General features: G+C 36.5%; 2 protein-coding genes across 2 annotated transcripts in view; one reads left to right on the top strand and one right to left on the bottom strand.

Moving 5' to 3' along the window:
- Positions 1-26: 26 nt before the first annotated feature.
- On the bottom strand, positions 27-4,054 carry LOC134662525 (succinate dehydrogenase assembly factor 2-A, mitochondrial-like). The gene is made up of 3 exons (XM_063518785.1): positions 3,922-4,054; positions 2,855-2,988; positions 27-372 (listed from the first exon to the last, which is right to left on the bottom strand). The coding sequence occupies exons 1-3, from the start codon at positions 3,937-3,939 to the stop codon at positions 102-104; spliced, it is 423 nt and encodes a 140-aa protein (XP_063374855.1). The 5' UTR covers positions 3,940-4,054; the 3' UTR covers positions 27-101.
- Positions 4,055-4,245: 191 nt separating this feature from the next.
- Positions 4,246-13,966, top strand: part of LOC134662484 (cytoplasmic dynein 2 heavy chain 1) — a 106,602-nt gene continuing 96,881 nt past the window's right edge. Inside the window, exons 1-9 of the mRNA XM_063518718.1 lie at positions 4,246-4,349; positions 4,637-4,773; positions 5,676-5,840; positions 5,951-6,050; positions 7,935-8,064; positions 8,463-8,596; positions 8,970-9,214; positions 10,150-10,249; positions 10,334-10,473. Of these exons, the coding sequence (XP_063374788.1) occupies positions 4,310-4,349; positions 4,637-4,773; positions 5,676-5,840; positions 5,951-6,050; positions 7,935-8,064; positions 8,463-8,596; positions 8,970-9,214; positions 10,150-10,249; positions 10,334-10,473 (1,191 nt within the window). The 5' untranslated portion in view covers positions 4,246-4,309. The remainder of the gene's footprint in view (positions 4,350-4,636; positions 4,774-5,675; positions 5,841-5,950; positions 6,051-7,934; positions 8,065-8,462; positions 8,597-8,969; positions 9,215-10,149; positions 10,250-10,333; positions 10,474-13,966) is intronic.

The raw sequence follows: 13,966 nt of genomic DNA, 5'->3' as shown, positions 1-13,966 counted from the left end.
CTTGTAACTATTTTGAAAATTAAAAAAGATCATTTTTTTTAACTAATAGGTACTAAAAGCGTTTTAACTATAATTTCAGCAACATTCTTCCTAATTAGTTTCTAATGCAGATTTGGTTGGCGGAGAGCTACTTTCTCCTCATTTCTAGCGTGTTTCTTTAGAAGGTCCATGATTTCGTTGTTGAACTCCTGGGGGGTAGGTTTTTTCTGCACAATCCAGTAGAAGATGTCCCAGTCGTTGCTGGGCGAGTTGATGAGCCGGTCGTACATGAGCGTCTGTTCCTCGTTGAACCCGTCGAGGTATTTCTTAGCGAAGGTGCTGAGCAGTAGGTCGTTCTCCAACATCCCTCGTTTACGCGATTGGTAGTGGAGCCTGTAATAATCAAATAGTACAGGTCATTGACATATATGTCTGGACGGGCCTTACGGGCACTAGAAATGGTACTAGTTCAGCGGTATCACTCACAAATTCGAGCCAATCGTGTAGTCTAATGCAACTAGTTTCTAGCACTAGCTCATCAACCAATCGCGTTGTAGCGGTTTCACACCGCTGTACTGGCCCTATTCATGTCCCATTCTTATTGCCCGTAAGGCCAGTCCTGAGATATATGTCAATGGTACAGGTACAGTCAACGTCAAAGATATGTATACGTTTTTCGCCTTATTAAAAAGCAGTAAATAAAAAAAACTGTATCTACCTAATTTAGTACGAAAAGAAGAGATGTTGCACGCGCTTTTGTAAATGGACGACACAGAAGCCCCCTACTCATCGGCGCGAAGCATTACGCCGAGTTTCCATTTTTAAATTTAGGCCACTAGATGGCAAACCCTACTATGCGAAAGAGAGTCAGCGTGAAGTGGCAGCACCTGCTTAGTTAGAAGCGTGAATTGTTTCTGTTTTCGATTAAGATCACGAGATCATATCGTCGTTAAAATTTCCTAATTCATTTATTAGGTATGTATTACATTTGCATCCGTATTCTATTAGGTAACGATGGAAGGTTCCAGATCATTCTAAAAAGTCGCAAGTGAGCATTTCTCAAAAAGTTTGTACATTTCGATTACATCTTAGATTTCTATAAAAATTGGTATGCTGGTAAAGTACATGAAGCTGAACAACTTCCACCATATTTCCCAAAATGTCCCAGAAAGTTTCTATGAAACATTCCTTTTTTGTTACCAAATGTGTAAGGAAATCTGGTAACAAAAAAGGAATGTTTCATAGAAACTTTCTGGGACATTTTGGGAAATATGGTGGAAGTTGTTCAGCTTCATGTACTTTACCAGCATACCAATTTTTATAGAAATCTAAGATGTGATCGAAATGTACAAACTTTAAAAAAAATGCTCAAGTGTTTGTGCACGTCCTCCTATTCTATTTTGAGTTTTAACAAAACTATTTGTCATTTGTAATATTGATAATGATCAATCAAAGTAAGACCACTGATTACATTATCACAAATTTTGCATTAGATAAAGAGTTCTACATGACCCGTGGGGGTATATTTTCGCAACCGGTTGAAAGTAAGATAAATATCCCATCAAAAACATAAATGTGAAATGAGAGCCAAGTTAAATTTGAAGAATATTCGTCGTTGTTGACTTCGCCGGAAAAAGAATTGAGATCTATATGGGTGCCAAGTTCTAGTTTGCTTGAGGTGTAATGTAATTAAAGTTCAGGATTTGACTTATCTATCACAAACTTGTCTATCACCATTGGCCACCTTCTGTCTCCATCATCAGATCAGCTCCATGTCATCATAATATTGCATTGTCATCCGATTTACATATGTATGCAAAATTTCAGCTCTATCAGAAATCGGGAAGTGGGTCAAAATTAGGTTCTAAGACTATTAAAGGGCAAGTTAAATAAAAGCTTGTAAAAACCGGCCAAATGCGAGTCGGACTCGCGCACTAAGGGTTCCGTACCATTACGCAAAAAACGGCAAAAAATCTCGTTTGTTATATGGGTGCCCCACTTAAGTGTATATTATTTTGTTTTTAGTATTTGTTGTTATAGCGGCAACAGAATGACATCATCTGAAAATTTCAACTGTCTAGCTATCAGGTTCATAGTGACAGACAGACAGCGGAGTCTTAGTAATAGGGCCCCGTTTTTACCCTTTGGGTACCTACGGAACCCTAAAAAGGAGAAAGCTCTGTATCCATCCACATTCATATTCAATGTACCTAAGATACATATATTTCTTACCAAACAACTAAGTGGAAGGTTTAAAAAAAAAAAAACAAGTTCTTTTGAATTGAATACATTTCAAATTTCTTGTAGGTAAGTAAATCAACAAGGTAGTGTTTAAAAATATATGGAACTATTTACTAAAAATATTCAAAGAATCTTACGAAATTTTAGATAACATGTAATAAACAAGTGATATTAAACATTACTCACCATGCTATGTCAAGGTTTTCACATGTGACGATTTTAATTTGCAGGGGTTCCAATTAAATTTGCCTAACTGATAACAGTGATAACAAGTTTCTAGAAACTCTAGATGTGTGTACCTAAGGTTTAACAGCGTAAAATACGCTTTTCCTAGTACGCTTAGAAGTTGGTACTAGGCAACAGCAGATAATGTGCAGATACATATCGTCGCTATACTTACTCAACCTCATATCTGGAACAATCATTTGATGAAAATGTCGCTTTTCTTTCATTCGGAATACGGGTGTTTTTGTCATCAAATGAGTGTTGCAGATACGAGGTTGAGTAAGTATAGCGGCGATATTAAGAACTGGTAATCCCAAAGTTCTTCTGTTTTAACTGAGAAACCTACCCAAATATTTTATTAATCATTCTCACAAGTAAGTGTGATGAATCTGATAAATGTAACACTTACCTTGCCTTACGCTTTTCAAGAGTCTGTGGCCTGTTTACATCATAAACAGGGATTTCCATATAAGTTGTGTCCATGGTCTTCCCCGCATCACTCGACATCGCCATACGAGGCATCCTCCTGACAGCATTCACAGTCTAAAAATAAATAAAGACTTACGTGAATAAAATATAAAGTAAAATCTTTCAATAGTTTCAATTGTAAATTCTCATAATAAAGCATTCCCTTTGATATATTTAATATTCCATTAAGTAATTTTAAGTATGAGCCATGAGGTATGCAGTTGTTTCAATCAGGGATTGCTCCCGGTACTGAGTTTGTATGGCGAGAACCGGGAATTCCCGGTTCCGGTACTGTATTTGTATAGAAAACTAGTACCGGGAGCACTCCCTAGTTTCAGTAGTTAATGTTATTTAGAATATCTTAATTGTTGCTTTATTGTACAATATTTTTATGCTGTCAAATGTATAATTGTTATTCTATATAAAAATTTTACAGTCAGCAGCAGAAGTTGCTAAGCTGGCGAGGTTTTCAAAATTACCTGGACACACTCTTATTCTCTTAACAATAAAGTCGCGTCAAGATCATTTTGAACACCTGGCCCGCTTAGCAACGTCTGCTGCAGACTGTATCTATGTGGTTTAGTTTTTTCTAGGTTCATAGGCTAATCTTTACTTTATGGATCGTCGATTTGGAGGGAGTGTTAGGTATGGGGGGTAGAGGGTGCAAAGGGCTAAAATTTCAGCTCATAATATATGTAGTAAGAATAGGGATTATGACCGCAACAATCATATGCAATGCAACCAACAAAACGGTTGGCCATAGTTTCATCAGACCATCTAACTTTGATAACAAGAGTTTAAAGAAAAAATGTAGATCCTCTTTCATTTGCATTATTTGCATCAGTTTGATCCAAGCCTGAGCCACTGATGCCGACGCATCTTCCGTTTAGTTGGGTAGATCGAAATAGAATAAAAAGCAAAAGACAATTATTTTAAAATGTTGTTAAAAGACGTAATAACGTAAATTACGCAACAGAACACTGATTAGCCTTTTGTATTAATACGTACCGATCGAAGGTAATTCATATTTTACGTTGTATAATATCTCGTAACACAATTTAATATAAAATTCTGCACTTTTTCTGTATATTATTATGTTTTTTTCTAGATTATTTATACACTAATGACAGTGACAATGACAAATGACATAACCATGTGTTGCCAGCATTCGATTCCTAAAATTGTCAGCGTTTTTATCATTATCTTAAACAGTCGGTTGCTATAGCGACGAAATGTCATCAAATCGGCGGTAATGCGATGCGGTAATGGTGTTCGGTGTTTTCTGAATTCGGAAGTTTTTAGTTTCCGTGTAAAAGTAGATTATAGTATAGATGTGTTTACTGCAAAGGTATCGCATGATCTGAATTATATATGCGACCAAAAACTTACTTCTGAAATGATGGCAGAGATAAAACGATTTGTAACTCTTACCATTGGTAAGTAACGGATTTGTTTTAAAAACTTTTCTATCCGTATTTTTGTTTAGTATGTTGTTTAAACAATACCTATTTATATAACAAAGATTATTTCTATCATTAAAGTCGGGTCTGCTACTAAGTACAATTAACAATAATTAATTTTTCACCCAATGTTTAACATGAGACATGACCTTCACTTCCTTGGATACCTGACGCGTTTCTTTTAGTTATTGACCTGTTTGTTCTGAAACTATTATTGATACACACATTTACCCACTTAAGTAAATAATGTAAAAACATTTTAGAGCAAAGTTATAACAGACATGGACTGCATTTGGATAGTTATTCTGAAGAGCAGCTGGATAACTTCATACATAACCCACAAATATTGTTACTTCAAGGCAGCATAGCAAAAGGAGGTTCAATTTTGCTTCAGACAAAAGTAAGTACTCATAAGCATAACTATAACTTAAGTCTCAAGTAAATCCTATTCCCAGGCCCCCAGGGTCACATTAAAAAAAGGCTTACAACCTGCTATCTCTGTTTGTGTCTCTTTCTAACAACCATTATTTGTTAGAAAGTGAAAGAAAGCAATTACAGGTTACAGGCTTTTTACAAAAAAGTGTGTTCCAGGAGTCTGTTTCAGGAAACGAATGATGGACTCTTATTGGAACTTTCATGAATATACATTTTTTTTTTGCAATTTGAAATGGATTTTTTTTGGTATACCTTAAGGCCATAAATATTTCAGTAGGTATTTCTAATATACTTATACATATATACTTCTTGTGCTATAATAAATAGATAAAAGTTAAATTGTGTTAACCTTTTAACCACCAGCAATTTTTGATCGAGCGTGCTTGTGTCGTAATTGTACCATGCAGAGTAAGGTTGGCATAGTTACGAGAGTTATAAATGTGCTGTAAAAACCAAATCAGATCTTTGTCTTATTTATCAGACTGTGGCAAAATGAGCTGGATATGTAATGTCTTATATATCAGACTCTGGCGGTTAAAGGGTTAATGCTAGCACAAAAGTAATTAATTCCAGCCGATTTCCTGCATAATATGCCATTCTAAACTGGCCTCAGCCACTTACTTTCATAAATTTTTTTCACAGTTAAATCACTATAAATAAATTAATATTAGTAAATATGTAACAATCTTACACAAATTGGCTTGCTCCACAGTAAGCTCAATAAGGCTAGGACCTCGTGCTTCGGAGACAGGGTCACTACTGACTAGGCTAACAGGCTGTTGTAGTTAAAACACTATCCCATTTATGATGCGTTATTGAATTGATGTGGCGGGTTTTACTCTATATCAATTATATTATTTTTTTCAGGTGGAGGACGATAAAACCAAGTCCGTGGTATTTTATAAAACAGCTCCAGAAGAGCTAACTAAAGAAGACGCAATAAGCAATATAAATATTATAACTTTGACAAACAATGCTGCAGCATCTTTGTATCTAATTTTGAAGCAAGTCTACTCGCCATTGTTGTCTACTGTAAGACTAAAGATGTATTTGATATTAACTTAAATTAAAATTGGAACTAATTAAGTTTTAGTAGCTGATTTCATTAGAAAGTTAAGTAAATCAATCAATTTTTTTTTCAGACTAATGATTTGTATTCAAGTAAACTACATAAGAACTTAACAGACCTTCAGTCTGTTTTAAAAATTCTTACTTATGGAAAAAAGGATCAAGACATTATTGGTATGTACTAAAAGCAACACTTTTAACTGCCTCTCCATGGACCTTAAGGTCCCCATGGACGTCAAACAGGTTTCTGGCTTAAGGCACAGAATAATAATAGTACTAAGTACAGAAGACTCACTCTCTAACAAAACGCGTCTGTTACGATCAGCACAGATATGGCCGCTAGGTGGCGACAGCGCCACGCGCGGCTTATGGTTTTCCCCAAAATTGGGACCGAACGGATGTACTTTTAGCTACCTGTAGCAAAGCGACGACATCGCGGAGTGAGACACGCCTGCTTAAGGTCTACAAATTATTCAGTAAACTGTGTGGGCAATGTTGCTAATTTTATATACCTATCATTCTGCCCACCAAACATAATTGTATCTAGGGAAGTTTGAATCTGCTTGTAATTTTAATTGATTTCAATTTATTTTGTTCGGAAATTTTATAAGATAAAAGTACTGCTAGTTTGTTTTTAGGGTTCCGTAGCCAAATGGCAAAAACGGAACCCTTATAGATTCGTCATGTCTGTCTGTCTGTCTGTCTGTCCGTCTGTCCGTCTGTCTGTCCGTCCGTATGTCACAGCCACTTTTCTCCGAAACTATAAGAACTATACTGTTGAAACTTGGTAAGTAGATGTATTCTGTGAACCGCATTAAGATTTTCACACAAAAATAGAAAAAAAAACAATAAATTTTTGGGGTTCCCCATACTTCGAACTGAAACTCAAAAATTTTTTTTCATCAAACCCATACGTGTGGGGTATCTATGGATAGGTGTTAAGACCTATCTTATCAGGGAATGGACAAATAGGTATGCAATACCTACTTGCCTACGCCATCTAGGTTAGGGCTCTCAAACTTATTAATAGATATTAGATATAAATCACCGGTAGACAGCACCACAGTCCTATAATATGTAAATAAGGTGACATCTACCGAAACTCCTATGTACTAGCATACGAGCTCAACAGCTTAGTTTAGGTATGTCAGTATATGTAATAGTTCATAAGTAATCAGTAGTGTGGCGCTGTACGATAGCTATATAAGAACCTACTTGCCTGTATATACGATCACTTTTTCCAACCAGCCTTCTGCTTAACATTAAACTTAATATAGTATATTCCTTGCATTTAATTTGGCCGCCATTTACCTCCACGCTGGACAATAGGTCTACAAAAATGATATTGAGGTTTCTAATATCATTTTTTTTCTAAACTGAATAGTTTGCGCGAGAGACACTTCCAAAGTGGTAAAATGTGTGTCCCCCCCCTGTAACTTCTAAAATAAGGGAATGATAAAACTAAAAAAAATATATGATGTACATTACCATGTAAACTTCCACCGAAAATTGGTTTGAACGAGATCTAGTAAGTAGTTTTTTTTTATACGTCTTAAATCGCCTAAATACGGAACCCTTCATGGGCGAGTCCGACTCGCACTTGGCCGCTTTTTTAAAGATGTGAGGATACTGGTTAACACTCACTAGTTTCATACATTTTAAATAATAAAATTAGTGTATGAAGAATGTTACCCTTTTTGTTACAAAAACTGTATGAGGTATGCTGAAGCATCCAACAGTGAATATTTGGACAGTACAGTCAGACTGGTAAAAATACCATTACACTCAGTGATTAATACAATCAGTAACATACTTGACTGACCATTGATTGATTAATAACTAGCGACCCGCCCCGGCTTCGCACGGGTTAACAAATTATACATAAACCTTCTTCTTGAATCACTCTATCTATTGAAAAAAACGCATCAAAATCCGTTGCGTGTTTTAAAGATCTAAGCATACATAGGGACAGACAGCGGGAAGCGACTTTGTTGTATACTATGTAGTGATGATCATCAAGGAAAATCATGTAAATCTCACAATGTTTTTAAATTACAGTCATACAATCAGTGGAAGATGAAATTGACTACTGGAAGACTCTGGCTCAGAAAAAGGACGCGCATAAAAAGGAGAAGGAGTCAGCCTCATCCTTTTGCGAATTGTTTGAAGATATTAGTGAAGAAATTCAGTAATATTTTGCTCATTATTTCAAAGATTACTTTAGGCTAGTTATATTAGTTTTCAGTAAGCAGAAATCTTAGTGGTGGAACAAGATTTTAATTCGAATGTGATGCTTTGCATACACATAGTGAGTTTTTTAGCATTAATTGAAAAACGCTTTTTAGGGTTCCGTACCCAAACCCGTTTTTTTGCTTGTTTTGCTCTATTTTTTGTTGATGGTGCGGAACCCTCCGTGCGCGAGTCCGACTCGCACTTGGCCGGTTTTTTTATAGTAAACACACGTCACACTAATACTCCTTTTCTCTGACAAAGCCATATTTTTAAAAGTATATATCATTATTATTATTAAATTATTAAATGAACACTTTAATAAGTTACTACATGCTTGTGTCATACTATTGACAGATCAATGCCATCACTTCCTATGTTGGAGGTCAGGGAAGCTGTGGAGAATGTGGGAGGAGCTTTGGATGATGTTTGGAGAATCACGGTCAAGCCCTATCCTCAGGACAGGATGACGCATATCTTTGATGTTATAGGTATGTTGTTGTTGTCGTAAGGCATAGTTTCGCAAACTTTTTCGCCGGCGTACCCTTAATCAATCCCCAAATTACTGCGAAAGACGTGACGAAAAAACGCCATTCTGTATTTAAGACAGTCTGGTTAGATGCTACATGTCGCTTGTCACGAACGCCTTTTTGATCGCTGGAGAACCGTTGAGGGTTTGCGTACCACACTTTGAAAACCCGTGGCCCTTAAAACTTAAGGCCCAGTAAGTTTTCCCATTTTAAATAGCTGTTTCTTTTCTGCGAATACATAATGTGTGTGGCTTCTCAGGCATATCCATCTCCACGTTAGTGTTGCAATCAATCAATGATAATCAAAGAAATTTACTAACGATTGTTTTTTCAGGGCACATAATTTGTAAAATAATTGAAAAAGCATTCGCGAACGTACAGATTTGGACAGTAAACGGACAGCCTAAAGACAACGAGATCCTAACACTAATCTCAGAGAGTCTGCACGTGGCGGAGACGTGGACCGGCGCTTGCAAGTCGCTCACGGAGACCTACTGGCCGAATTACGCGCTCCACGCCTGGACTGGCAAACCTTATGTGCCCACGTTTTGTTTGAACATTCAGGACCGGCTAAAACAGGTTTCTATTTTTGACTCAGGTATAGCTGTTCAGCGGTGCGGTGGTTGTAGCTGGTTCGTAGAGGTAGAAGAACAGAAACTCCGTCTTGTAGCCACAAATATATTTTATATAAAAGCAGAAAATTAACACGTACTATTCGTATAGGTGGAAAAATGTGAAGGACAAGTTACTATGGTTTCTATGGTAACGAAAGTAAAAAGTTTTGTTGGACTTGCCAACATAGCGAAGGTCTTAGTCTCAGCTTCATCTTGGGCAAAAATGCGGTCGTATGTCCGGCTGGCTGTTCTGCTCTACAGGCGATCTAGCATGAGTTGCGTTCTCGCGCGCGACTCCATACATCTTGCGCGATTTCGAGTATGGAGGCGCGCGCGGGAACGCAACTTATGCTAGACCGCCAGTTCGAATTACTCAATCGATTCTCGTGAAATTTTGTGATCAGGTTTGATAATTATGTAGAATTTTGTTTATCTATTTAGTTTTTGGGAATGGAAATGGCGGATCCAAGGGAGTTCGCGAGATCTAGAGCTCACAGAGCGACTTCACTAGTATTACATAAATTACATTGCACAGTATGATGTTCGTTTAAGGTCAGGCTGTTCCCCGCTCTCTTAGTAGGTAAGTAAGTGCCTACATCGCTATCGCGGCGTGCCGAATCCGTTAAGACTCCCTCTACTCTCTCTCTCTACTGCCAATGCCAAGCGAGCCAGAGCTGTGCTGCATTACGCATCATGTGTGCTTCGTCCTTTTTGCAACCTCGTGTTCACTGCGCTAAAACTATGTACTTTGTCATAGTCATAAGTCACAAACGTTAATTAGGTATGTTTCAACTGTTTCAAGTATGTGTAAAAAAAACATTTAAATCAGCTCCAGTTCCGACGCTATGGCGGATACAAGCGTAACTATTACGATACCGTAACTCGTATTGTCGCTTCCAGATTCATGAGATAAGGTCTACGTACAATCAATTAATCAAGCTACTTACAAACGACGAACGTGCAGATTTAAAAACGGACAGAATGTTTGAACCCTTTCAAGGTACCTACAGCTCCTGTATTCCTCCTATTAACTATTTAAAAATTTTATTGTTTGTTTTGGTTTATCTTTTTTTCTCCTTTTTAGGTATAAATGTATGGATGTGTAATGGACCAACTCATGCTTGGGATGCTGCAGTCTCACGGTTTTCAATTAACCTTCGACCAGCCGAAGCAAATATCTCTGAAAAACTAAGGCCAAGGCTACACAACACATCTACTAAACAGGTGAGGTAGAGAAATTGCACTGTTATTATCAGGATGTAAATTGAGTCATTAATTCCCGACGCAAAAGGATGTTAAACTCAACAGTGTGTATCACTGTGTGTCAATGTCAGCAGCATCACATCTCCCAATCAGATGAACCATTTGAGGTTTTCTATAAAATAACACTAGCGCCGTCGTAATCGGCTCTTATATACTTACGTGTTAATTTTGGTAAGTACTAGGTGGTACAACGGGAACGTCAGAATTTAAACCCTTTTTCTAACGGTAAATGCCGCCGCCGTTCGCGTGCGTCCAGTCCGCGGTCTTAAACAAATATAGGTTTACTAGCTGTTGCCCGCGACTTCGTACGCGTGGATTTGTATATTGGTGGTTATATATTCTACATTAGCTTAGAACATTATGCAGCAAAAGATAGCAGTAGGGACTGTTAATCATTTGTTAATTATTATACACAACCTGGCTACGAAGTTTCTAGCCCCTGAGTAAAATTGTTCTCGATATAATCCCTCTGAACCCCCAGCATATTTTCAAGTCCACTATTTAGTAAAACCTACTACCTAGAAGTACCTGCGACGTCCCACGGGTAAAGGTACCTTATGGCGGTTGGCGCCTACGCTATTATTAACGCCGCTCCAATACAATTGCGGTGCTATGCGACGTAAGCGCCAAGTGCCATAAGGTACCTTTTCCCGTGGAACGTCACCAAGGTCCTATTTACGAAGTTAGAAGTTCCTAGCTTTAAATACAATTTGAACTCTCTACCAACTTTCAACCCCTTCTTAAACGTTTTAGGGGATGAATTTTTAAAAAGCTGAAATTACTTTTCATGTATTCTAATAATATGCCTTTATACAATGATTCAAGTCCCACACTCAAATAAATGTTTGACCTCCATACAAATTTTCAACCCCTTTTTTACCAACTTGAGGGATGAATTTTCAAAACTGCCGAAATTACTTTTCTTGTATTAATATGCCTTTATACAAAGATTCAAGTCCCGCACACAAAAACATGTTTGATCTCCATAAAAACTTTCAACCCCTATTTAATCCTTTTAAGGGATGAATTTTTAAAAACGCTGAAATCACTTTTCTTGTATTCTTATAATATGCCATTATACAAAGAATCAAGTCCCGCACTCAAAAAAATATTTGATGTGCATACAAACTTTCAACCCCTTTTGCACCACCTTGGGGGATGAATTTTCAAAAACGCTGAGTTTACTTTTCGTGTATTCTAATAATATGCCTTTATGCAAAGATTCAAGTTCCGCACTCAAAAGAATGTTTGATCTCCATACAAACTTTCAACCCCTATTTCCCACCTATGAATTTTCAAAAACGCTGAAATTACTTTTCTTGTATTCTTATAATATGCTCTTATACAAAGATTCAAGTCCCGCACTCAAAAAAATATTTGATGTGCATACAAACTTTCAACCCCTTTTTCACCACCTTAGGGAATGAATTTTCAAAAACGCTGAAATAACTTTTCTTGTATTCTTATAATATGCCTTTATAAAAAGATTCAAGTCCCGTACTCAAAAAAATGTTTGATCTCCATACAAATTTTCAACCCCTATTTCCAACCTTGGGGGATGAATTTTCAAAAACGCTGAAATTACTTTTCTTGTATTCTTATAATATGCCCTTATACAAAGATTCAAGCCCCGCACTCAAAAAAATATTTGATGTGCATACAAACTTTCAACCCCTTTTTCACCACCTTCGGGGATGAATTTTTAAAAACCCTGAAATTACTTTTCTTGTATTCTTATAATATACCCTTATACAAAGATTCAAGTCCCGCACTCAAAAAAAGATTTGATGTGCATACTAACTTTCAACCCCTTTTTCACCACCTTGGGGGATGAATTTTCAAAAACGCTGAAATTACTTTTCTTGTATTCTTATAATATGCCCTTATACAAAGATTCAAGTCCCGCACTCAAAAAAATATTTGATGTGCATACAAACTTTCAACCCCCTTTTCACCACCTTAGGGAATGAATTTTCAAAAACGCTGAAATAACTTTTTTTGTATTCTTATAATATGCCTTTATAAAAAGATTCAAGTCCCGCACTCAAAAAAATGTTTGATCTCCATACAAATTTTCAACCCCTATTTCCAACCTTGGGGGATGAATTTTTAAAAACGCTGAAATTACTTTTCTTGTATTCTTATAATATGCCCTTATACAAAGATTCAAGCCCCGCACTCAAAAAAATATTTGATGTGCATACAAACTTTCAACCCCTTTTTCACCACCTTCGGGGATGAATTTTTAAAAACCCTGAAATTACTTTTCTTGTATTCTTATAATATACCCTTATACAAAGATTCAAGTCCCGCACTCAAAAAAAGATTTGATGTGCATACAAACTTTCAACCACTTTTTCACCACCTTGGGGGATGTATTTTCAAAAACGCTGAAATCAGTTTTCTTTTTTTTTATTATAATACCTTTTCACGAAGTTTCAAGTTCCTAGCTTACAATAAAATTTGAACCCCAAGACAAACTTTCATCCCCTTTTTAATCCCCTTAGGGGTTGAATTACCTAAAACGTCGCAATTCCTGTTTTTTGTCATCGGCTATTATGTCTTTCTAAGAAGTTTCAAAGCATTTTTAATGGATTCAAACTTTCAACCCCTTTTTAACCCTGTTAGGGGATGAATTTTCAAAAACGCTGAAATTACTTTTCCCATCTTATAATAATATCCCCATATACAAAGTTTCAAGTCCAACACTCACAAAAATATTTGATCTCCATACAAACTTTCAACCCCTTTTTCACCACCTTGGGGGATGAATTTTCAAAAACGCTGAAATTACTTTTCCCGTCTTATAATAATATCCCCATATACAAAGTTTCAAGTCCAACACTCACAAAAATATTTGATCTCCATACAAACTTTCAACCCCTTTTTCACCACCTTGGGGGATGAATTTTCGAAAACGCAGAAATTAGTTTTCTTGTTTTTTAATTTAATACCTTTTTACGAAGTTTCAAGGTCCTAGCTTAAAATAAAATTTGCACCCCAGGACAAAGTTTCATCCCCTTTTTTACCCCCTTAGGGGTTGTATTACCTAAAACGTCGCAATTCCTTTTTTTTTGTCATCGGCTATTATGTCTTTCTAAGAAGTTTCAAAGCATTTGTAATGGGTTCAAACTTTCAACCCCTTTTTAACCCTGTTAGGGGATGAATTTTCAAAAACGCTGAAATTACTTTTCCCGTCTTATAATAATATCCCCATATACAAAGTTTCAAGTCCAACACTCACAAAAATATTTGATCTCCATACAAACTTTCAACCCCTTTTTCACCACCTTGGGGGATGAATTTTCGAAAACGCAGAAATTAGTTTTCTTGTTTTTTAATATAGTACATTTTTACAAAGTTTCAAATTCCTAGCTTAAAATAAAACTTGCACCCCATACAACCTTTCATCCCCTTTTTAACCCCCTTAGGGGTTGAATTTCTCAAAATCGCT

Source organism: Cydia amplana, chromosome 3 (assembly GCF_948474715.1).
Source record: "Cydia amplana chromosome 3, ilCydAmpl1.1, whole genome shotgun sequence".
Lineage (NCBI taxonomy): Eukaryota > Metazoa > Arthropoda > Insecta > Lepidoptera > Tortricidae > Cydia > Cydia amplana.
Note: the sequence above shows the minus strand (reverse complement) of the source record. Positions and strands in the feature narration are given on the sequence as shown.